The following is a 25,627-nucleotide window of genomic DNA, read 5'->3' on the forward strand; positions in this document are numbered from 1 at the left end:
CAGCAGGGGTTTCTCATCCCCTCCCTGCATTTTAGGGTCTAACCGGCCCTTTGTTCCGCGTTGTGCATTGTTATTTAAATGTTTTCTTGCATGCCACAATCCAGAATAAGTCACAGCTTTATTATAAAGATAGCAGCATGCAAACATGCATTAAATGCATTTAAATGAAAAACATCTGTGCAGAGAAATGAAACCCTCTAAAACTATATATATATATATATATATAGTTAAAAAAGAAAGAAAGAAAGAAATAGAAGTACAAATGTATTATTAAATCGGGGCTGTAGACACGAGAATACAACATGTTTGTTAGAAAATACTTTATTTCTGGGGCTTATAAATAATAAAATGTGCAAAGAGTTTCAGAACTATCAAGAAAGAAAACAATAAAGTCCAAAAAAAAAAAAAAGTCCCACAAGGCAACATTTTTCATTTATTCTGACCACAACAAAATAAGTGAAATCCCTCCGCCCACCCCCCAGTCGTAAATGGTGTTTGAATAAATGACTATGTTTTACTGTGCACAGGCAAATGCTGTCATGCTTCATGTATTTTATATTTTACAGTCTTTTACTGTCATGGTGTGGCAGTTTAAAATGTGTGAAAAAACATTCATCTCATTCATTTTGACCTCGAGAAAATCAGTCAAACCCCACAGTCATGCTGCGCTCTCTATTCTGCACATCCATGTTGTCACAGTAGATGAAATAAATAGCCGAGTAATAGTTTAACATGTCTCCTTCCTTCACCAGGGTGACTTCAGATGCATTATGTAGTGGTGGGTTAATTGTGAATAATCCTCAAGTAGCAGATTATCGAATACTCCCAGGTGTGCTGCACATTTGGAGAGAAACTCAGCATGTGAGCACAATCTAAGACGAAAAGGACGAAGGTCTTGAAACAGGATGTTTGCAGAGGGATGCCGTGTCAACAACGGGGCCTCAAAAGTAGGTCACAAAGCAGAACCCACCTTTAAAAAGACCCAATTCGTAATTTCTTCTTTACTATGACTGAAAATCTTTGATTTGTGTATATCCAATCAAGGGATATTTCATTTCACAGAGAAATGCAGGCCCTCATGACATTAGTTTGTGTTTTAGTGGTGTACATTAAACAAACTAGCGGTCACACACAGTAGGTAAACTGGGACTCTTGTGGTCCATGGGGCACTTTGTAATCCAGTATTGGAGCACTGGTGACGGAAACCTTCCAGCCAAGCAACGACACCTTAAAATCATCCAGTGCGTGTTGCTTCTGCTGTCCATCTCATCACCAGTACATCTCAAACATGTCACCTCCTTCCTCTTCTTCCACCTCCTCCTGTGGACCAATGGTTGATATTAATAACAGCTGGATGCATGATTGCAAAATTAAAGTACAAGAGCTGTATTTTTTTTAGTATTCAAACCTCTTCACAGTCCCAATCGATCGCTTCTTCATCACTGCTGCTGTACTCGATGTCGTCATCTTCCGAATCCTGTGTGTCAGACGAGACATATTATTCTTTCTGGGCACAGATTACCTGACTTCACCTATAAACAACATCTGCACGACAAGTGTGTAAGTGTTGGAGTTTTAACTTACTGACGGTCTGTGCAAGTCGGGTTCTTTTCTCTCAAAAAATGTATTTTTCTTGATTTCCAAGTATCTACGTTTCTGCAAAGAAAGTATGTTAATCTCAGGTTAAAGAAAGACACAAATGAGTATTTGACTTTTTTTTTGTTTGTGCTTACACCGGGATTACGTGTCAGGTAGTCTTCTCGTTCTGCTGGCGTCAGTGTCTGAAGAATGTAAAATTCATTTATTTATTATAAAAGGTTAAAGTTGTAACTTCAGATTTAGATGGAAAGGATTCTTTATACCTTAAACCACTTCCACAGCTCCATCGAGTATTTTATCATTTCACTGTCATCCACTTTCTCTTTGTAGCGTTCTCTCTCTTCACTGGAAAGTTCTTTCCACATTTTGGAGACCTCAGTGCAGCGCTGATTTGAGTGTGGGAATTTCTCGCGTTGGAGCTTCATCTGTTCCTTAAAGAAAACGTGATAACCGGCTCTGTGAGTTAAAAAAACAACAACAAAAAAAAATATCAGATACACAACAGAGCGTGAATTAATTCAGGGTTTTTAAATGTTTGACGGGGATGCTCACCGAGCTGGTTTCTTGGGCTCACATGGGCGGCATTTTGCCTGCACGTGACAAAAATAATTAAAGAACTGATGGTTGGAAAAAAAGTAAAGCAAACAGAATTAAACACATCATCAAACTATACGACTGACCAGCAACATAAACTGCATTACATGGCGTGGTGGTCTTTGTGCTGTGTGCTTACCTTTATGGCTTCTTCAGCTTCAACGATGAGCTCTGTAAGGGACCGCATCTTGCGAATCTGAAGAAGAATAATTAATAATAATAATAATAATAATTAATTATAGCTTGTTGCTCATCATGTAAGGAAACTGCTGTCCTGACAGGAAAAGATGAACATCTCAGTGACATTATGAGCAGTAAAGTCTTCCTCTAACCTAAGTGCAAATAAAATATGTGAAAATATCATAACCCCTCTTAGTTATTGCTGCAAATTGAATATCGTCTATTCTCTGCAGAATAAACTATGCAAAGTTTAAAAAGTTTGGACTCAAACTGTGACCTCACCTCCTGCAGAATCTCCTCCCACTTGTGCTGGCATGCCTCAGGAGAGAAAGGAGGGAAAGCCACCTGGTCCCAGTCCACAGGGTTTCGTCCTTTGCTGTATGTTTTCCTCTTGGCTTCTTCTGGGAAGCTGCGTTTCATGGACACGATCAGTTTCTGCAGGTTTGCCTTGGTCCAGCCTGCAGGGACGGTTTGCATGTAACTCACAGTTTGATATGAATAAATACAGAACATATCTGACAGAATATTGAACAGTACCCACCAGGTTCTTCCTCATTTCCACTCATGTTTCTAATAAAACGTGTCTCCTGTTTGTTTGTTTCTTCTTCTGCCTCATAGAAGAAGCTCATAGGCCTGTTACCGCCACCTACAGACCGGAGTGTGTTTGTTAGTACAGTACAGTATATTATTATTATTATTATTATTATTATTATTATTATTATTATCATTATTATTATTATTATTATTATTATTATTATTATTATTATCATCATCATTATTATTATTATTATTATTGTTATTATTATCCAGACCTCCCTGAAGATCATAGTTTTAAAAGGAAACTCCTCTATATTTAAGACTGGCTTTTTATTTAAACTACATTTATTTAACTTTTATATTGACTTTATTCGCCTTTTATTTTACCTTATTAACCTATTTATATGCTGGGTTATTAGCCTATATGTGTTTATGATTGATAAAAAAACACTCAGGCATAATGTAATAATTTATAAATAATATAAAAATAGTAATAGTTTTTGTCAAAAGTAGGTTTTTATTGCATATTAATGCTTGCAGTTTACTAATTATCATTTTTGTTATATTTTTTTGAATTCTCAAAAGTTACTCTGACAAAAATTGGCAGACCACCTCTGCGGGCCTCCTAGGGGTCACGGACCCCTGATTGAAGAACCCTGCTATAGATAGATACTCATGTCCATATATATCTATATTTCTGCAAATATATATACATGTTAAATATGTATATAGTTATTCTTTGTTGATGCTTTGTTTTTTGTCACATCCCTTGTCTTTTAATCATTATTTTATCATCATTATTAATTTATATATATATATTTATTTATAAACTTGTGTATTTATACTTTTTACTGTGTTTTACTATAAATAAATAAAAAGTATTTTATATTTATGTATTTTACATATTTATTTTTAACTTACCTGTGGGGTTACCTCACTATAATAGTTTCTCGTCTATAAAGGTGGTTGTGTTGGGGCTTCATTCCAAAATGAATCACATCTTTATAAAACTTGTTTATTAGAAATCTCTCGGATTTACAAATACAATGTGCAAAGGGTTTCTAACAATAAAACAAAAATCAATGTTTGATAAAGTAAATTTCTTTGCTTTTCCATTTAATTAAAACAAAAAAAACAGCCGTCACATAAAAACACATTTGTTCATTTTGACTCCAACAAAATCAGTAAAATCCCACAGTCCTGCTGCTCTCTCTAATATTTATAAATGAACAGCTGACCTAAAAAACAAAAAAAAAGGTCATAAAGCAGAACCCACCCTTAAATATTTAATATTAATATGCAATATGTAGGAGCACTGGAGACAGCAACAGTCAAGCCAACACGGCCTTAAAAAAGGTTTTCAGAGCGATCGTGTGTTGCTTTTGTTTTTGTCCGTTTCAGTCACCAAAACGTGATGTCATCTCCCGCTTCCTCTTCCTGTGGACCAACAGTTAATATTCATCAGCTGGATGCGCAGTCGCAAAATTAAATATGAAAGTACCAAAACTGTGTTTAAGCATTCAAACCTCTTCAATCGTCGTCATCACTGCTGCTGTCTGAATCCTGTGTGCCACACAACACATGTAGACTGAAAACAGAGCCTTTTGATAGAGCTATAGAACAGAGCTCTAAGTGAAGAACATAGTTGTTTATTCCCAATAAATATCAGCTGTTAGATACTGGAAACTTTTCACTCTCTAATATCACCTTGAGCCTCTACGTTAATTTCTGCATCTGTTGTGTTGTATCAACATTTCAACTTACTGATAACAACGCGAAGTTCATCTTTCTCGACACTTTTGATCTTGCCACAGTTTTGCCATCAAGAAATTCACGTTTCTGCAAAGAAAGTATGTCATGAATCAAAGAAAACAATCTTCGGTTTAAAGACAGACACAAACTGGCTGGCTGACTTTCTTTTAGGTACTTACACTGGGTTTACATGTCAGATAGTCTTCCTGTACTGCTGCTGTCAGTGTCTGAAAAATATAAAAGGAAATATATCTTTAAAAACCTTTTCAAAGTTAAAAACTGTCGATTTTAAAAGAACATTAGAAGAAAAGGACCCTTTATACCTTAAACCACTCCTGCAACTCCATCGAGTATTTCATAACATTTTCCTGCATTTTCTCTTTGTAGGGTTCTTTCTCTGCGTCGGAAAGGTCCTTCCACATTTTGTCGATTTTCATGAAGCGCTCCTTTTTAGACGGGACTTTCTTACACAGAAGAATCATCTGTTCTTCCCGGAAAACTACACAAGCAGATCTACGGGTTTAGAAAAGAAAATCCAAGTTCACAAGTCACAAAGTTTGACAACCAAGAATTCTGGATCTCAGATGTTATTCGATGGTCATGCTTACTGAGTTGGCATCTTCGGCTCGCCAGGAAACTCCTGCATATTAAGACAAAAGTTATTTATAAGAATTTTATGAACTGATGGCTAAAGAAGTGAGCAAACACGTCCAAACAAATTAAAGAAATGATCTATTGCATCTTCAGTATTCTGTAACAAAGAGGTCACACATCAATTTGAAGATAATTCATTAAAACCTAGTATCTACCACTGCAATTCATAACTAGGATTGGCTGGACCGTCACTCACATCTGGACTGAGTGTAATGTCCGACTTCCTCTTCCTCTTCCTGTCTTTGGAAGGTTTCTGACTCTGTTTCCTGAAAGAAAAAGAAAAAAAAAAGCTTGACACTCGACACAGCAGCCAAGGCCAAACCACACATTTATATGTCATGTTATTCTATTAATTAAATGTAATTAATTCTCTACCTGGACTCTGGCATCTTTCTGTTGTTCTCTTCAAGTGAAAGCTGGTATTTCTCAGTTTTGGAAATGACGTCTTCAGCTTCATCCATGAGCTCTCCGAAGGTCCGAGTCTTGCGTATCTGAGCAAGAACAACAAAGATATTACCCTAACTTAAAAACATTTATAAGGCTGTCTTCAAGGGATGTTTTTGAAATTCTAAATTGTAGTTTGTTGCATTTTTTTTCTGCCATTGTAGGAAATCTTTTGAAGGTTATGAAAATGTATTTCAGGGGGGAGGGCGGCCTCTCCACAAGCCTGACTGAAAGCCTCGGAGCAGCAGAGTTTGGAAACTTAAAAAAAGTTTAGACTGAAACTGTCACTCACCTTCGCCAAAATCTCACTCCACTTTTGTTGGCATGCTTCAGGAGAGAAAGGAGGGAACGCCACTGTTTTCCAGTCCATGTGTCTCATCCCTGCGTAAAACGAAAGATGTCTCTCATCTTCGGGGATGCTTCTTTTCATTGCAACAAGAAGCTTCAGGACGGTTGCGTCGGTCCAGTCTGTGGACATAGAACAGGGACAGAAAATAATAATAATAAGTAAGTAATGAGAGAAATTGATAGATAGATAGATAGATAGATAGATAGATAGATAGATAGATAGATAGATAGATAGATAGATACTTTATTGATCCTGAAGGAAATTCAAGCATCCAGTAGCAACATACATTGAACATACATTAGAATTAACCTATAACACAGTATGCATACGTTAAAATGAACCTGGGATAGATCTAAATTGAGAAATGAAACATTTGCAGAGAAATGAAACATTTGCATAGGATTTAAATATGCACAGAGGAATTAAAAATGTGCAGATGAATTAAACATTTGCATAGAAAATAAATATATAACCGTGTTAAGAAGTTAAGAACCCGTGCTAAACATCTATACAAAAACTATATAAAAAAAAATAGAAAGGCTTTAAAAACAAAGAGAGAAAGAACTACAAATGGGAAATTAGATGTAAACAGATGAATGCATGTAGCAGTTTATTTTATTGCACCTACCTGATGTTTCAGGATCATCTGCACTCATTGTGTCCTGTCTGCTGTTAGAACTGGATCCAGACTGTGCAGGACTTCGTGACCGTGAACTCGCGTTGTTGTTGTTTTTAGTTTCTGTTTTTACCAGCAGCACATGGACACACACACACACACACACACACACACACACCCTGCATCTTCTTCTTCTTCTTCAAACCAGCTCATAGGCTCGTTACCGCCACCTACTGACCCATGTGGAGCTGTTAGTCTGAAGTAATAAAAACAGTGCATGCTTATTTAAGGTGTATAATGTAATATTATATTAATATATGTCACTGGTTCTTTTTAGAAACATTTAATACCATCAATACTACAAGCCATGCAATGAGATATGCCCTGTTCATGCAGGTTGTTATGAGAATTTTTTAAAGAAAAACTCTTGAGTAAGGAGGACTGGATTCAAAGTATCAAAGTTTAAGTTGAATTTATTATTCTTGTACAAGAAGGAGCGTTTAACAGTGCAACACACAAAAGGGGTTACAGAGAAAAGGCTCCTCGAGGAGCTCTAACAGTTGGTTCTTAGACATTTTTAATGGGCTGTCTTGGACACCTCCCCACCGATAGAGATAATATCATAACGTCCTCGTCCTCTTTTTCTTGGCTATCTCAGTTATGAAAATTATGTTTTTTGTCCAAATGATACCTCCCTGGCCTGTCTTTCCTGTCCTTGTACTATTAGATTTATGATGATCTCTCCCTAAGGGAGGTGCACGAGACATGCAAAAGACAGGAAACACACACACTATATGAGTTAAAATATCTGAACCCCAGTATTATCCTAATTTTTATAACACGGGTAGTGTGTAGCGTGCATGATCAGTTAAAAGCTAAAGATGTGACCAGGAGATAGTAAAATAAATAAATGCAATCATGACTTCAAATGGGAACTACAGGGAAGAGGAAGTCCTCCTTTTCCATTCAAGTAGCTCTGGTTCATGAATTGGTTTCTTGCAGGAGTCAATAATTCTTCATATTAAGAATAAACCTTTCTCCTCCATGAACTTTCTGTAGCTGATGTTTTTCCATGCGTTTCAAAACAAAGTTTCTCCTTCGAGCTAGGAAGGAGAGAGTGAAATGAATTATATTACAGTAAATAACTACACCACAGCATTTACACTTAACTCTTCAAACTGTCACATTCCTCATGGACACAGCAGTCAGAGAGATCAGCGTTGCAGGGTGTCTCGGGCATGTTGTGCATTGACGTACAGGTACCAAAGTGAGGAGTAATCAATCAAGTGATGATTTTTGGGAGGTAGTTTTTTTATTATTTAGAGATGTGGCAAGAAAACAGCAACATATCACAGAGTAGAAAGTTTAACAACACATAAAAATTCAACAATTTCACTCTCCATGCACTGTGTTGTCCTTTTTTTTTTTGCTCTCCAGTGTTAGTTTGATCACTCTTGATAAAATATCTTCACTTTTCTTGCATAATTGCCTTATAAATCACACATTGCTTAATTCAGAGTTTGGCTTTTTATCTGCTTCAAGCCAGCAAACACATAATAATAATAACTTCAGTGGCACATGTTACATTATTACATTCAATGTGCGATAGCTTGGAAAAACATACAATTTTGGCTTTTTCCCCTACATTTTCTATCCAGCATTCAATCTGTCCATGTTTGGAGTGCTTGCATATTTGCAGATTTTTTAAAATTCTATTATTTTCTGAATATTTCCAGCCTCAGTTGTGTGTAAAGCTTTGTGTAAAACACAAGCTAGAAAGAAAATAACATAATTTACCTGAGTGACTGTTGAAAACTCTTCAGGAAAGTTTCTACTATAAAGGTATAATCTATATTTTATATTCAACATTCTATACTTTTCATGAAAAACACTCAAAAACATGTTTGTGCTCATAAGTAGATGAAACATTCATTTGAGCCACGTGTAAAATAAATATCTTTTTTGTTCAAATCAAATGTCGCTGGCTGCTGTCGTGGAAGACGTCTACAATGGCATCTGAGATTCACAGTATACATCCTGCCCCGGCTCCTCCTCGAATGTCACTTTAGCGTCGTCAGCATCCAACTAAAACAGACACAGAAAAAATGCTCAACACCCACAAACACATCCCACGAACACTATCAGACTCTTCATTTATTATAGATTTATACTTACACATTTGATTTCCAGTTCAGTGAAGAGACGGCCGGTCATAAACATGCGTAGAGGGATGGTGAGGATGAGTATGAAGGGAAGTGCGAGGGATACCGGACTGGACTTAACAATCCACAAGACGACAAGGCACACTATCTGGATGGCCGTGAACAAGTGCATTCGTCCTGTGCTCACCTGTAGCCAACATGTGAGAGTATTAGTCACATAGTCATGACAGCACAGGTGGATACTTTTCGGCTTCTGATGTGATTTATGGGCTTTAATAGTGACGGACACATGATATGAGTTCATATGAGCCTTGTGGTCAACCACATTACTCGTAACACTTGTGACCTTTTGCACAAATACTGGTATGCATGGATAATTTCTACTTAGTGAAGAAGCGTGTATTTATTTGTGTACATATGAGTTGCATGCTGTTTCTATAGCAGTTAATGAGAGTCTTACTCTGGTAGCATAGGGTTCATCGGGGTGGTATTTCTTAGGGACGAGCAGAAGCAGCATACGATCCCACAGCTGGATGCCATTGAGTGACGTAACTCCCATGTAGAGAAAGATCCCAAACAAGGCCGCCATGGGAATCATCTTCAAGATCGGCTCCATCAGAATTGATAGACCTCGACACAAGTAGACATTGGATGGTGTATTGTCAAGACATGCAGTCATAGAGAAGATAAACTGAGTGATTGGGTGATTAGACAGCACTTACCAACCAACAACGCCACCAGAACGCCACTGACCCTCTGCTCATTCACCTTCTCAATCACAGGTTTTGTTCCTTTGCTCATGACGGTGAGGGCGTTGGCGTGGGTGACAGATCGCACCGTGGCAGCACTGAGCCATGGCACACCAAATATCGCACTGAGCCCCCCCATGCCGACTAGAACCAGCAAGTCAAAGTGGAACCCAGAGCCTTTGACCATCTTCCTCTCAGGTTTGCTCACAATGAGACTTTGAACAGATAAAACGTATGAATTTAAGTTTGGCTAAAATCAGCAATGTAATGTTTTCTGAGGTTGATAATTCAGTGAAATTATTGTTGAGGTGTAATGACTCACGTTGTGATCTGAGACTCCAGAAAGATCAAAATGAAGACGAGCAAGGCTGGGACACAACTTGCAAACATTAGCCACACAGGGAAAGTCTTGTGCTCTCCGAAGGGATTGATAAGCCAGCCTCTTTTGGCAGGGTTGGACACCATCAGACCTTTTGGAACCACTAGTTTCTGTAAAGACAAAACCACCAGTTTAAAAAATACCAGCTATTAAAAGATACATTTTTCATGGAAAGTGAAAGGAACCAACCTGAGTATAGGTATCCGAAATATTGTAGTCTATGACAACCATGAGGAAGATGGAAATAGGAACACCAAAGTCACCAAGCAAACGTCTGACCTGGTAAGTGCAAATGAGAAAAATCAATGATTAAAGAGTTTAAATTTTAATTAATAGGTTGATAACCTGTTAATTTATAACTGGAAGTAGTTCTTTACTGAAACAATCAGCGATTGTTTTCCACAATCTCTGCCAGCTCACCTTTCCAGGAAGGAAAGTGCCGTTCTTGAACTGCCGCAGAAAGAAAGCAATAAAGAAGCAGCCCAACATGAGGCACATGGAGAGCAGGGCTGTGTTGGGGTAAGGTGGCTTAAAAGTCTTCATAATAACAGTCATGTTTCCAGTAGCATTGTCATACATGATTGTCTCTTCAACCTTTGGGTGCCAGGGGTTTTCTATAGTTGAATTCAGATGATCGTAATTCAGAATTAGCGGATGGTTCTTAAAGGTCTACAGTGAAATCAGGAGAGATAAAGACAGATTATAATCCAGCCACGAGAAACAGCATTAAATTTTAAGATTTGAAGATGAAGTATGTAAAATGGATGGAGATGGTTTTACCCTCGCTAGTTTGGCAAAAGTTTCATAGATGAAGATGAGGGAGATGAGGATGGAGAAGATTTCTTGGGTGAAGCGGGAGATGAAACGCACCAGAAAGCTGCCCTCAAAGGCCACGATGAGCACCACAATGATGACCAGCCACACTCCAACCCACACTCTGCCCACGATATACTCAGTGTCCTGAGACTGACAGAACTAAAGGAAGGAAACAGGGGATGAGTTGAGTTCATTTGGGATTATATAGAGCAGCAAGATGTGGATATGATTCAGTGTTATGACTTACAGCAAAGAAGGCCTCTTCAAACACTAACAGAGGACCAGAGAAACCGATCACCAGGACGGGCTGAGCTGCGATTAAGCAGAAGATGATCCCCTGAACGCTGGTGGAGATAAGGAGCTCTGGGACACCCATCATGTTTTCCACCTTATCAGCTGCAGCAGAGAAATGGCAACAAAGTATAATTTGAATTTATTGCATAGAATAGTAATACCATGTCACAAACACACACATACCCAGCAGTCCTCCAAAAGTGATGGCAGGAGACAGGGCGGCGAAGTAGATGAAGATGACGGCAGCAAGGACCTGGGCGTTAAGAGCATCTGTGATGTCACTTTTGTAGTACTGGTAGCGTTTCTTTATATCTCGTATCATCCCGCCAAACGGCCGACCAGTACGGGACAATGGGTCTTCAGGTGGAGGTCCAGAAGAGATGGAAACTGGGGACAATTTTAATCTTATGTGAGCACTATGAACTGATAATAGAAAAGAGTTCCAGCAAATAATTGGTTTGTTGTAACACTTACCTCTGCGAGGCTTGGATTCCAGGCAGGGTGTAGAGTCAGATCCCTGGGACCTGTCCTGCAAGAGTTTCTTCTGAAAGCTGATAATTGAGGTGAGCATCGCTTCGTTCTGGATCTCGGTGGGTGGGATAACGATGCTGCAGTCCATGAAGTCGGCCACGGCATCCGTCAGCTCACGGACGCTCTTTGCCCGAAATGCTGCCTGATTGAATACCTGGGATGAGGATAGCGGAGGGGATATTAAAACTACAGATTGCCATTTGGCATTTGCGTACCGATTTCAGTAAATCCTGTATGTTTGAGAGTTTAAGAATGACCTACATCTAAACCTGAATACACTTTATCTTACACTGATAGGGTGATGTAACTGTTATGCGCTATTGTCACTAGACTGCCCTGCAACCACAGTTTTTCTGCTCAACCGCTACAAAAGCCATCATATCTTACTGACTAATAATGAGTTCTGTTAATGTGTCACTGCTCCCACATTTCAGGTCTGTAGAAAAGTTCAGCTAACTTACTTTATCAGCCATTAGTGCTGCCATAGAACGTCCAGTCTCATGGTAGTCCATGTCGGTCTTGTTCGAGCCAACCAGAACAAAGATAAAGCGTACGGGCACCGGGGCCTCCAAGGCAGAGTCGAGCACCACAGATTCCTTCAGACGCACAAATGCAACTGTGGGCTTTTCCAGAAAGTCCAAGGCTCCTGGTTCAAAGAGGCAGAAATATTACACTCTTAGATAAACTCCCACATAAATACAAAGTAAAACAAACGCTGGCTTACCTACTAGCACCATGGAGGCCTCTACACGGTCAGATTCATCTCTCTAAAGGAAAACAGATATTGTGTTTTTAAGAGTGGAGCTTGCTTTGTTAATCCCTGCTACTTCAAAAAGACAGCAGAAGTCTCATTCGCTGCCACCATCTGCACCATTGTCATGATATCACATCAGGACTCATTCATGTGGATAATCCCATCAGTGGATAGACTCACTCTCTCCTTGACTGAAAACTTCTGCAGGTCCACCCCTGAAGCCAGGGCTTGCCTTTCAGGGTCATTTGATTGGCTGGAGGGGGGGAAATGGCACACGTCATTGGTTGTTCTTGTGAGACTGAGTGGCTGCGATGCCAGACAAGCACACTTCACTGCAATCATTCAACATAATAGATAATTAGATAATACAACAGGGACAGTTGTGTAGTGGTGTCTGGAGTGAAGTGGGTAGCAGCAACTCTTGCATGTGTAGCTCACCCAATAGTAGTAGTTTGCCAGCAGTATTTGCACATTGTTACTTAACTGCGGCTTGATTTAATGAAGAATGATTATGAAATCAACATTAGTCACAGAAGAAGTGCCGGTTTGGCAATAAACACTGACAGTGACCACAGACGGGTGGAGACAGCTACATAATTTATGTATACATTATATCTAATTTGTTTAATCTGCACAAAAACAATGATTTCCAGTAATTTTTTTGGCAACTCCACTGGTTGCATCCACAATTGGTAAGATCTAGAGGCACAAGTGGGCAGATTTTGTTACCTTTGAGTCTTCAGCCTTTATTCTAAGCTAAGCCAATCGGCTCATATTTACTGTACAGACACAAGTGTGGTATTTTCATGTAGATCTCTCAGCTTATTGAACAAAAGTTTGAAAATACTGTGACGGTATATATCCTTTTAGGATGACCTGAGGTAACTACAGTGTCACCTTTAATAAAGACTCAAGCAGACAGGCAGAGTGGCTTGGTGGTTTTTATAATTACCGGTTTCATCTCCACAATAGCTTCTCTGTGCGAGATACTGGAACGTTCACACTTGGAGCTTTGGATAACAACATCAGCTAAAAGCCTAAATGTAGGTCATTTATGTTTGAGTCACCGTTGGGTGATACCTGCGGTTTTGAAGCAGAGAATTCAGCACTCCTTCCCGGTCTGCAGGTCTGATCTCCTTCTTGTTGACCATCTCGCCGACAATCTTCTCTGCGATGCCGGCCAGAGTCCGCTCTTCACAGTCAAAAATGGTCACACCTGTTGGAAAATATTCAGAAAAGAGGAGGGTGAGAGTGTGAGTATGCAGTGTGCCTGTGGTTTAAAAGGAGGATCAGACTAAATGAGAGCTAGGAAGAAGAGCTGAGTGTGCAGAGCTGCATTTTAAGGGTTTAAGCTTGGCAGTACCACGAGTCAGAGAAAATGTAGCAAAGTAGAAGCAACTGAGCTCTGTATTTCTTATCTCACAACCCAAGAATATGAAATATTTTAAAGCTATATAACTTGTATATAACCACACTACACTAGTAACAATACTTAGTTACTTTTCACCACTGAAAACAGTTACAAACTCATCCCTGACCTGTGTTCATGGTGCGTCGCAGCTGGATGAGGCTCTTGAAGGTGAGATAGGAGATGTGCGAGCACGCCCAGACCCCAGACTGAGGGTCGAAGCTCTCCTCGTAGCCCCCCCATCGGCCTGTCTCCTGCCAGTAGCTCTGCTCCTTCTGGTCCTTCATTAGCTCCTGCAGCTCCACGTACCTCTAAAGGCACAGAGAAAAAAACAGAGGTAAACAGTGGCTGATATGGACATGAACGCAGGCACAAACATGCTTGTGTCTGCGAGACAGAGAGTGAAAATCTGGACGGGGCAGGTGGATGAATTAAGCTCGCACCTCCCACAGGCACAGAGCTTTGGTGAACAACTGTGGTTTCACTGGCCACTTCCTACAGTTTGAGTCACAGGAGTAAAGTATCTCTCTAACCTGAATCAAAGGGGGAATGAATTTAGTCTTAGTTAGTCCTTTTGATTAAGACAGAATTTGATACTAAAAAGTTTATTAATTTGGTTGATACTCTCTCATTAACTTCAGCAGAAGCAATTCAAATTATTTAAATGTGTCACATTAATCTCAATCTCTTCTGTGACTTTGCATCGGCTATCATCTGACAGTCAGTGTTACCGGCCATTCAGGTGTAGCCAGGGTATATCCGGAAAACAAGTAACAGATATGAGGGCCGAGACTTACTCTGCAGTCCGGTTAGTAACATGATATGCACGAACGACATGAAACACATCTTCGCTCATCTCTGTATATGATAATAACAACCAATAAGAAACAAAATCATTGTCAGACAATAGAGGACGGCTTCCAAGACTGAATTTTGGCCAATGAGCTCTTCACACAGATTGTTGCAACCAAAACCTGCTTTAACGTGACGATACATGGTCAATACTACTCACAAACAAACACTATTACACTTCTAATGCTAAAATCTTGGTCCCTTTGTCTATAAATTCTGCATTAATATGCCGATATGTGTTTATAGAGAATACTGTATATGTGTTTTTTATTTATATTAAGTAATTTGCAATGAGCCAAAAGCCAAGAAAAGTCACCCTTGTATTTGTATTGCATGTTCCTACATTCAGCTAAATTATACTAGTAAAGTAAATTATACGAAAAGAGCAATAGAGATGTCCTCACATATGTCACACAGGATAAAATAACATTCATGCTTCACTATAAATCAAAAACATTGATGATATTTTGAGTGTTGTCTTTCCACCGCAGCTGTTTTTCATTTATATCATCATATCGGCAGCTCTACCGAGGATAAAATAATGTGGAAAGGTGATGTCCAGGTGACACTTTGTGTCTATAAGATAAACATCGCATTTGTTCTGCTTCAACAACCAACAGGCACCAGGTTCTGGGCCACTGCTAGTTTCCGGTGTGGACATGATTGATGGCTTACCCCGGACATGTTTGGACTGTCAATACATGTCGCGTGTCTGGAGTAAATGTACAATGTGTGTGCGCGTGCGTGTGTCCCTTACCTGACACTCTGCACTGGGGTTGGCGTTGGTGTTGAAATTCCAGGCAGCTGGAACCGAGACAGTTGACCCAGTTATAACAAACTCTTTTTAATTTCTTTCCAATAACACAGTAAGAATGTTTTCCACATTTCATCTTTGAATTTGTTTTCATACACATTATAAAGTATAAAATGTATAAGTGTATAATATAATAATGTATAAAATGTGTTTGTGGTGTATTTAGACAAAACAGATGAGGTTCAGATTAATTTTGCTTGTTCAAATAATCTATAATAATCTGAATTAATAATAAAGACATGAACTGTGTAGATAAATAAGGATTTAAGTTGTAGCTGGCAGATGACTTCAGTCTTATGTAAGATATCTCCAGAGTGTCCATTTTATCTCAGATTGGACGGGAGCGCTGAAGTTGTCTGTGACAACAGAATGATTTATTTCCAAAACACAGCTGAGCAAAGGGGTGGAAGATTCGGATTAGACCGACAAGATATCTGCGGCCCATCCATGCGTGTGCGTGTGTGTGTGACTACAAATATGCATGTTCTTATGTGAACAATGAATACATATGTTATGTCAGTCGGTGTAAGTGCAGTGTGCGCACACAGCTATAGATGTTTCTGCAAAGGATCTTTGCAGATTTCATTCAATTCAAGTGTCTCAGTTTGCACTGAGACGACAATAAACTTTAAACTTTATCTGTGTAATAATATATAGATATATATATAGATATATATATATATATATACTAAATATATATATATATATATGAATAAATCAATTATTCTCTTATCACATGCATTCTTTACTCACAGTATGCGTGTGATAAGAGAATAATTCATTTTCACTGCTTATGAAAATACAGCTGCACTTGGCAGTGAGTTCAGACTTTATTTTCCTTCACTTTGCATAACTTGTGTGTGTATTTTTTTCACTTAAACATAAGTCAGGCCTTCTTTTACTCTTCTGAAGTTTCAGCATTAAATCTGAGCAATGCATTTACACATTATGTATTATAGTAAATGAAACTGGATCCTCTGTGTCGTCTTTAAGCTGCCTCGTATAACCTGAATCTGTTCTGCAAGCTGGTGTCACCTCATAACTCTGATCACTAAATCCTGTAACTATGTAATGCATTTTAAATTTCTTTCACATTATTAGGCATGAAATCTGCAAGCTTTGGTGCATTGCAGGACTTTATTTCTTGTAGTGTTTGTAAAGTGTTGGAATAATTTCAGATTTAGCGGAAAATCCTGCACTAATCTTTGATAATGATCCTCCTACAGCATTGACCATGAGACAATAACAACATTAAGCGTGCAGTTTCCAAGAAGTGCTCTGTTCCCATACTGTTCACGAGTTACATCAGTTACAGCTTTAATTGTATTATTGCATAAATATATCATTCAGAACTGGATCAGAAAAGGTAACACTTACCTCCTGCAGGCACTCGCCAAGCTGACAGCGGTGACAAGCGACTGACCCCAGAACAGCAAAAAAGCGTGACTTTATAAACACCACCTCTTTAAAGCCACACGTGTGTATGTGTGGGTGCATGCTGCATGACAATGGGTGGGACTAACACATGCGCACACACACACACACATGCACACACATGCACACATCTACACACATGGACATGCACAGTCCAATTCTCTCTGAAACGCACATCCAACAAAGTGATGTGTTCTCACCCATAATATTGATAGTAAATACTTGGACGCTTGTGCGTGAGTGTGCAGAAAACCAGTCGCACTGTGTCATTATCCAACCAGCATCTTATCGCATTTAATGTCTGTGTTTGGAGGACAACAAAGGCTTGGATTACACTGCCCGAGCTGCCGCTCACCTTCAACTTCTCCGTGGCATGAGAGTGAAACTCTGGGAGAAGTTGGCCTTCATCCTCTCTGCTTCTTCTTCTTCTCTCTTTAAGATCTGAAATTGAGGCCTGAGACAAAACTATTAGTCACCTATATGTTTGAGTTTGAATCTGTAGGGTCACTCACCGTGTGCAAGGGATGTAAAGGGAGCACTCGTTTTCATTTTTGCTCTGTTAAATTCAAGAAACATACAACAGACATTTATATATTCTATTCATTATTCCAGCAGCAGTGTTATACTCTCATAAAGTTGTACAACTCACAAGACAGATTAAGCATAAGGATGAGATACCCTGACTTTTAATCCCTTCAGGTCAAGCTCCACAGCCACTCGATCCAAAAGGCCCCTGGCATGTGCTTGATCTGTATGAAAAGTCTCTCCTAGAGTTTTCAGGCCCCCATTTCTTTATTTTTATTATCAGTTTAATATGCATAAAAACTGGGGACACTTGGAGCCAGCCACAAGAAACAAAGAGAGGAAGAAAATAAATCAATTAAAACAATTTCAACAAAAGAATGAAATCACATGGCAACACAATAGATACTTACGGGTCCCTGCTGCTGCTTAAATTACAGAGGGAGAAAACTTTTGGCAAACAAACCATTTTAGAGCAAAGAGAAGCAAATTATACCTCATCATGCTCCACACACTTCTGATAGTGTGTTATAACTGTTTGTAATTTTAGGTTTTGCAGTAAAATCAGTTCAAAGTTAACACCGATTTCCTCAAAACCGTTCTCCAGCACCGTACCCTGTAAGTAACTTCTATTTCCAAAACACGTATATTATACTTTATTTCTCTTTTCCACCTACATGACTCACACGGCGTTCTCTGTGGTCTTGATTTTAAGTATTGGTGCCTGATTCATGCAGTGTTAAAAAGACCAATAATACATTATGTGCATATTCTGTATTCAGTGATCTACAGTCCAACAGGTTGTACACTTTATGCATTAAGCTACTGGAATTTAAAAGGAGCTCTGTGTAAACTCGGATGCCCTGATCCAGCACGTGTGTGTGTCTGTTTCCACTCATAGTCCTGAGGAATGGGTCGGATGCTATTGTATACCAAATCCTTCACCGTATTTCCTGTTGATAAGTCAGCAGTAATGTCAATTACCCGTAACACACATCAAGTCATTCATCCCTAAAAACAATGGTGGAGTCAGACTGGTCTGTGTGTGGTCACGTTAACCTTTATACTGCAGTGCTACCTTTGTGATTTCACCTGAAACATCACACACACACACACACACACACACACACAGTGTATGTGTTTACACATGCGTGGCTGCAAACGTGCATACATGTCTCCAAGCCCACATGCATTCTTTCAGGTGTCTGTCTGATAATTACGTAAGAGATAACATCAAAATATGTGCATACACAAGCTGCAGTGTATGTTACAAGTTAATCTACACATCTTCAAGATATGATTGATCTTTCAGCAGTGATCGTGAGTTAATCCATGTGTCGTATTTCATAAGATCATATAGATTTTCTGTATGTAACATAGAAGGTTTTGTAATAAATCACTGACACGACATAATTATGTGAAGCTGTATGTAAATGTAAAAGCACAAAATTTCACTCTGACCTGTAGTGGAGAAGAAGTATAAGTGATAAAATATAAATACTCAAGTACAAGTAGCTGTAGTGTTGTACTTAACCTGCAAATGAATATTTGAGATATCTAGATTAGTTGATCTGACCTCATTCATCATATTTAATTCACCCACAGTGGTGCCTGGAGGGTAAACTCTGTCAATTTATGCCTCAAATGTTTCTTTAAACGTTTAAATGCCCTGGGTTATAAACACTGACGTGTAAGAGTACCAAAAATGGGCCAGCAGTGTTTGCACATTGTCACTTCACCCTCTGCAGCTTGACTTCAGAGAATGAGGATCATCACGAAATCGACATTAGCTACAGAAGAGGCGCCGATATTGCAATGAATACTGATGGCAAGTTCATCATTCTGTAGTATTTCTTACTCCACCCACTCGTGAAAATTGGATTTGCCATTCTAGAGAAAAATAAACTTCAGCTTACGATGAGTGATGAGCATCAGAGGGCATTTAGAAGTGTGTACACTCAACGCACAATGAACATTAAAAACATCCCGCACATCCTTCACGCAGAATGCGGGAGTATTTACTCACCCATATACAGAGTGTAATCCAACAAATACCGCGGTCAGACAGACGTGTTTACTATACACGCATTTTAAACTGTATCAAGTGTAAATAAAGGACGCCAGCAGCAGCTTATCAGTACTGATACATCATTAATTCCATAGCAGATTTTTTTTTATTATATTATTTGGTATAAATGTCATGTTTAGTCACAACTTGATAGATGTGAACAAATCTTCAGATGTAATATGACTCTGTTACAGCAACACGTCACTCATAAGATTATAATAAAAACAATAATTAGAGTAAAATTACTTTAACAAGCAATTTCTCCTGAGAAATAAATAAATCACGTTTACCTGTGGGGAGCTTTTCCAGATGTGTTCACTTCAGCTCACAGTCAAGACAGTAGAAAACATATGACCCACTGATTAGTGGTCAGCATGCTCAAGAGTCAAGAGTATAAACTGACCTCAGAACAGTGTTTGAAAAGGGACTCCAGCACCGGTAAAAAAACCACCACAGGACCAAGATAAAAGCTGTCCAGGGGCACAGGGGATGCTATCACCCATCAACATTTGGCTCACATAAGGGGCTATCCTACAGAGGATGACCCCTCACCACACCCAGCCAGGGGCCACAGGTACTGCGAATGCTCTTAAATATGACCACAGCGCATTATACACATAGAAACAGTGATGGTGACGATTTATCAGATATTACATACAATATGCATTTGTGCACAAAGGCCTAAAAGATGAAACTATGATGTAAACTTGCTGCTTTAAATGATTGTAAACTGCAAACTGCATGTTTCTGTTCGATGTGTAAGTAATCACAGAATAATAAAAACAATTAGTGATGCTGATTAAATTAAAGAATAATAATAATTCAACAGTTCAAGTCCAGTGGAAGAGATCTGACAATTAGATTATGAGCCAGAAGACCTATAACTGGCACAGTCGTGGTTGTTGTTGTTGTTGATATGATGACCTGCAGAGAGAAACACGACAGAGTGACAGACTTTATCTGCTGAGTGCAGAATAAAAGTTGGAAGCAGCTTCGATTTCTGAATTGATTTATCTTTAAAATGTTGAAATAAATCATGTAATTTACTTTAACTCGTGTATCATTTTAACATTTCATCTTAGAATGGATTAATGTATCTAAGTTGTTAAAATTAGCTCAACCTCAACTAACATTTGACATTTTATAACATTATAACACTTCTTATACATATTTTTTTAGTTAGTAGTTTTTAATAGTTGTTAAATAGGTGCTAAGTTTTTTTATTTTTAAAAATAATCTGTGATGCTTTTCAATAAATTAACACAAACACAGACAGATCCAACTATACCACAAGCTAAACATCTGACAGATCTATGATAAATGATGTCCTTACACATAATACGAATAAATAAATTAATAAATATGTTGTAAAAATACCAGTTTATGGCATCCTATAATTGTAACAATGAGTACTTTTTCCATATAATGCATAAAAATGTTTATTTAATATAGAAATGCCTCATAATGGTAAAATATATATTCCGCACATTGCACATTACTGTATTCTTTAAAATGCTGACAGATGTGAAGTATTGTATATGTGAAAGTGATCAGAGAGTATCTACACGTCACCCCCTGCACACATACACATTTATCTCAATGCTAACAGATGGAGAGCTGACCAAACTCCCTTTTGAATGAACGTTTCTGACAGTTTAGCAGCAGAAACAAAATGCACTGGACACTTGATGCAACTGTAAGGCCTAAGTTTACTAGGTTAGGATCCGCAACAGGTATCCAGAGGAGGACGCTGGGAAACAATCTGGCAACTGAGCAGCAGCTGTACAGGGAGATGACAAGAGACGTCATGCGATGAAGGGAGGAGAGAAATCCAGTTAGGCTGCCAGGTGACATACTGTATATGTGGATATCACACGTGAAATGACATTTCAGTTTTGTTTTCTGCTGTTTTTCACTTCTTTACTGGGTCACCTCAGGGACCAAAATCTATGAACTTTAATTTTATTTAGTAAAAATGAATGACATGACTGCTTAAATATTAAAGGATTTGTAACCAATGGCTTTGTTAGTAGCTGGATACATCTAATTTATTAATGCTTTATAGATTAGGGTTGAGAAATTCTAGATCAGTTCATAATAAACAGTCAATAAGGAGCTTTTGGGCTGCCAGGTTTTGAGAAATCCATTTGGCTGGTGTAGCATTACTTTTTTTTTTTTGTCTGTTTAACATTTTGTAATTTATCAGACCCTCTAATGGACTGTACTCACACTTTGGAAAAGAGCCACAGCACATTTGGACCAAAAGCCATATATATTTTCAACCAAAGAGAAACTCACAACCCTTAAATGATGAAATAACGACTTACACACATTTATAGATTAGATGACTTACAGTAAAGTAAGACATTAAATCGTCGCTGGAAAGGCGAAGCAACACCGATCAATTTGTTTTACAACCTTGGAACAAAAAAACTTTATTACATTCTTAGACTGTTGTGTAAAGTGAATGATTAAATTATTTATGAACCCCTTTTAAAATGTGTTTTATTACAAACTGATCCCCACAGATACACAACATGAGATTTATTGTTCTGGGAAAAAACCCAAAATACATAAATGCAATACAAATACAAACATATCCTCTGTCAAAGAACAGAATTAGTAACTTGAAATCGGCATCTCTGAACAGACGTGGTCTTTGATGATAGATGTTGTTCTTCAGCTCTGCAGGGGGCAGCATTGTTTTAGTCATCAGTGTAACTGAAACCTGTGAGTTCTTCTGTCTTTAGTTTCATGCAACAATCAGTAGTGATTTTCCCGGCTGCATGTTCTTGATTACGACCCAAAACTAAAATTTTAAAAGGATCAAAATAACACAGGCACAGTAAAATGAGTGAAAAACGGTTCCTGCTTCTTAAATGTGAGGATTTGCTGTTTGAATATATTATTATATTATATATATATTATATTTGTTCAATAATTTAAAAGTACTTTGAGGGTTTTGGTTTGGACCCTGGGTGACTGTGATGGTATTTCTCACTATTATCTGATGTTGGAGTGGAGAAAATAATCTGCACATTAATCCAACCGTCTAATACAATATAATTAAAATCACAGGGGCGTTTTTCTGCACTTACTTTAATACTTTAAATACATTTTATTTTTTTAAAGTAACATTTAGTACAGTGTTTTTACAGTGTGGTGTTAGTACATTGATCTGAATACTTCTGCGTGGACGTAAACTCGTCTAGAGATCATCCTCAAACAAGAAAAGTCGCATTTTTGAGGAGATTTAGTCGTAGAAGCAGAAGTGAAAAACACCTGCGTTCAAAGTCAGAATTACTGAACCCCAGACTTCATTACGCAAGATGTTCTCTAGAAGTGAAACATGAGGAAAGAAATAGATTTTACTACAAAATAGACTTCCAACACATTTATGACATGTGCAGTTTCAGTTTTTATACGTGGTTTGTAACAGGTGGGTCCTTAGTTTCACTGGATTGGCTTTTACAGTGATACAGTCCAACATAAACCTTCCCGTGCCTCTATGACTACTGTGTTTGAATCCAGCACTCACATATAATATTGTGTTATATGTGAGTGCTTGTGCTTCATATCATCCCAAATCTGTGAGTCTCTGAATGCATAATGGGCTGCATTGACAGTCAACAGCCCGAGGCTCATTTTTACCCCCATGTGTTCAAACCGAACCGTGTCTGCTCAAACCTGATCAATACAAAGGCCTGTTCATCCCACAGAGAAAAAAAAACAAAAAAAAACTGCCTTCAACGCCTGCTGAACATCGATACGTCAACAGAGAAATGAAAAACTTTGAAATCAATACTTTTATTATCGACTGATCCGGCCCGGGACAGCAAGCAAACATGTTCTACACAAACACGTGGACGTCATGTTTAGAGACGTGACTGGATGTGCACAGGAGGATATCAACATGCGTCACGATGTCGACGTGGAGGATCTCGAGTTGTCTCTGGGTTCAGGTCAGGTCACAGCTAAAGGTCATGTCACAAGTTCCTTCAATAGAGGAGACACTTCATTCATTCACTTGTCCGTTCATTCATTCATGCATTGGATGTGAGTTTTGGAGGGAAGCGAGCAAAGCTCTAGAAACATTTGGTGCGTGGAGATAGTTTGACTTCCAGGAACATCTCATCTAAATGAAGCAGGATGAATACAGTAAATGAACACATGATTTTTCAGATTCTAACGCTGAACGAACACAAAATATGTTTCCGGTGTTGGCAGCTAGTGCACAGAGGATGGAGGGGAGGATGTACAGTAAAGAGGGAGAAAAAAGGGGGGATAGACACATCAGATCAATAAAGCGCAGATGAGCGAGTCCCACGGGGAAGAAGCGGGGGGTTTGTTGCCATCTGGCATGTCCAGGGTTCACTCATGTTCATCCCCCACAGCAGCCGCACAATGAAATTAAAGATATCTGCACCGGCTCAAACCTTTATCGCACATAATGATGCCGCTTTGTTGGACTTGTTGTTTACCAAATAGGCTACATGACAGGAATGCATCGGCGGCACTAAAGGTTCTCTCTAAACATGATATCACTCTCATGCTGTTTATTGGTGTGAGTGCTCTCAGAGTAATTTAAGGGCTTCCTTGGCTCGTCATATGATGCCTCTCCGTCTATTACAGTACATTAGAAGGAAAACTCGCAAAGAGACTATGGATCACGTTGCCGGTTGCTGTTTGTGCTCCTCTGTTGCTGCTCGCTGTGAGTGACAGGTGGTCTCCTCTTCCTCGTCAAGTCAGCGTTGGTAGAGAAACAGTTTTCACATGTTGAAGATGAACAAAGGCAAAAGCATGGGGAGCTTACCAAGAGTGAGACAGATGCAGATGTAAGCCAACACACACACACACACAGACACACACACACACAGACACACACACACACAGACACACACGTTTTAAAAGGCAGGACCGGCCACCTGGAACAAAAGCGTTTTCCTCGGAACCTGATATGTCGGACAGTGAAGTCTCCCGGACCACCCATCTTCTGTCCACTCACTGGTGACAGATTGTCATTGTATTGTGTGTGTGTGTGTGTCTTTGTGTCCATGTGCTCGCATCTGTGTGACAAAATGGGCACAGTTTTGTTTTCACATCCACATTTCAGTGAAATCTTTTTATAAACTTGTGATTGTCCAAAAATAAAGTTGTAAATTTAAGCTCGGGTGTCTGATTCAGTTCAGTTTCATTTTTTAAAAAATATCAAATTATAATATTTCAGACATTTAAAGGGAAAGGAGTCTTGAAACTGATCATAAAAAGACTTTCAGTGTGGCAGAGAAGCAAATTCTTGTCAAAGGAGTCATATACATTTAACTGCTTCTTTCTTTTATTTATTTATTCTTTTCTACACTCATATTATTTTATGTTAGATTTGATTTTTTTGCAATTCACCTTTTATTTTTTCTGATTTTGTGATTTTAATATGTAATAAAAATGTTTAAAATTCACAGAAACATATTGAAAACGAGTAACTAGATTCAAATACACAGAAAATCTATGACAAAAACAAAAAAAAGTGTAAAAAATGTGACCATATTTATGTCACTACGCTTATAGTCTTTTGTTTAATGGGTTATGACTTCTTTCAGGATAAGCCAACAGAAGAAACGTTTGTTCAGAGCGTGCTGTTGTTGTGAATCCTCTCAGCATTTTAATGAGTGACTCTGGGTGGAATAAGCTGTGATTCTCTTTAATGAATTACACTGACCACGCTGAAAATTGGATTAATCTATTCTGGCCCATATAAGTGACTCTGAGATGGATTCTCTTTCTTTCCGTCTCTCTCTCTCTCTTTGCATCCATGCATTATTTATCCACCCATAGCAACCCCGCTTCCTCTCTCTCTCCTGCCCCCCACTGCCCTCGCTCCTTATACGGGCTATATAAATCACCGTCTCTCATCAAGATGAATCACGTAGAACAACAACATTCTTCAATCTTAAAAACATGCACACGTAAAGGTCAGACGTGTTTATCGTCTTCAACGGTAAATCTATGAAAGGAAATAAAGAGCTGCCGTGTTTGAAAGACTACAAGTGCATCATGGCAGCTTTGATTTATATCTAAAATCACATTTACACCTAACTTAATCACAGTCACATAACAGCACC

The 25,627-nt window shown here is 38.6% G+C and overlaps 3 protein-coding genes across 4 annotated transcripts; all 3 read right to left on the reverse strand.

The window, feature by feature from the left end:
- Positions 1–386: 386 nt before the first annotated feature.
- LOC104930401 (nucleolar transcription factor 1-like) lies at positions 387–3,034 on the reverse strand. Its single transcript, XM_019271943.2, has 9 exons — positions 2,915–3,034; positions 2,656–2,831; positions 2,333–2,389; positions 2,152–2,189; positions 1,863–2,055; positions 1,734–1,781; positions 1,585–1,656; positions 1,409–1,477; positions 387–1,320 (listed from the first exon to the last, which is right to left on the reverse strand). Exons 1-9 carry the CDS (start codon positions 3,000–3,002, stop codon positions 1,270–1,272), a joined length of 792 nt encoding a protein of 263 aa, XP_019127488.2. The 5' UTR covers positions 3,003–3,034; the 3' UTR covers positions 387–1,269.
- An 877-nt stretch (positions 3,035–3,911) lies between these two features.
- Positions 3,912–6,906, reverse strand: LOC104930399 (nucleolar transcription factor 1-like). The gene is made up of 10 exons (XM_019271946.2): positions 6,738–6,906; positions 6,053–6,228; positions 5,692–5,807; positions 5,513–5,582; positions 5,271–5,302; positions 4,986–5,175; positions 4,842–4,889; positions 4,675–4,749; positions 4,437–4,473; positions 3,912–4,347 (listed from the first exon to the last, which is right to left on the reverse strand). The coding sequence occupies exons 1-9, from the start codon at positions 6,763–6,765 to the stop codon at positions 4,441–4,443; spliced, it is 768 nt and encodes a 255-aa protein (XP_019127491.2). The 5' UTR covers positions 6,766–6,906; the 3' UTR covers positions 3,912–4,347; positions 4,437–4,440.
- Positions 6,907–8,001: 1,095 nt separating this feature from the next.
- slc4a1b (solute carrier family 4 member 1b (Diego blood group)) lies at positions 8,002–16,911 on the reverse strand. 2 transcript variants are annotated; one of them, XM_010745165.3, is made up of 18 exons: positions 16,862–16,911; positions 15,428–15,474; positions 13,949–14,129; positions 13,491–13,626; positions 12,591–12,663; positions 12,381–12,423; positions 12,118–12,302; positions 11,600–11,810; positions 11,309–11,512; positions 11,079–11,227; positions 10,796–10,990; positions 10,436–10,684; positions 10,205–10,294; positions 9,959–10,125; positions 9,610–9,851; positions 9,348–9,517; positions 8,901–9,074; positions 8,002–8,810 (listed from the first exon to the last, which is right to left on the reverse strand). In XM_010745165.3, exons 3-18 carry the CDS (start codon positions 14,103–14,105, stop codon positions 8,730–8,732), a joined length of 2,526 nt encoding a protein of 841 aa, XP_010743467.2. In that variant the 5' UTR covers positions 14,106–14,129; positions 15,428–15,474; positions 16,862–16,911; the 3' UTR covers positions 8,002–8,729. The 2 variants fall into 2 exon arrangements, with proteins under 2 accessions (XP_010743467.2, XP_010743466.2); XM_010745164.3 differs by having other exon boundaries at positions 11,309–11,810.
- Between the last annotated feature and the right edge of the window lie 8,716 nt (positions 16,912–25,627).

The sequence above is a fragment of the Larimichthys crocea genome, chromosome XVI, assembly GCF_000972845.2.
Source record: "Larimichthys crocea isolate SSNF chromosome XVI, L_crocea_2.0, whole genome shotgun sequence".
NCBI lineage: Eukaryota > Metazoa > Chordata > Actinopteri > Sciaenidae > Larimichthys > Larimichthys crocea.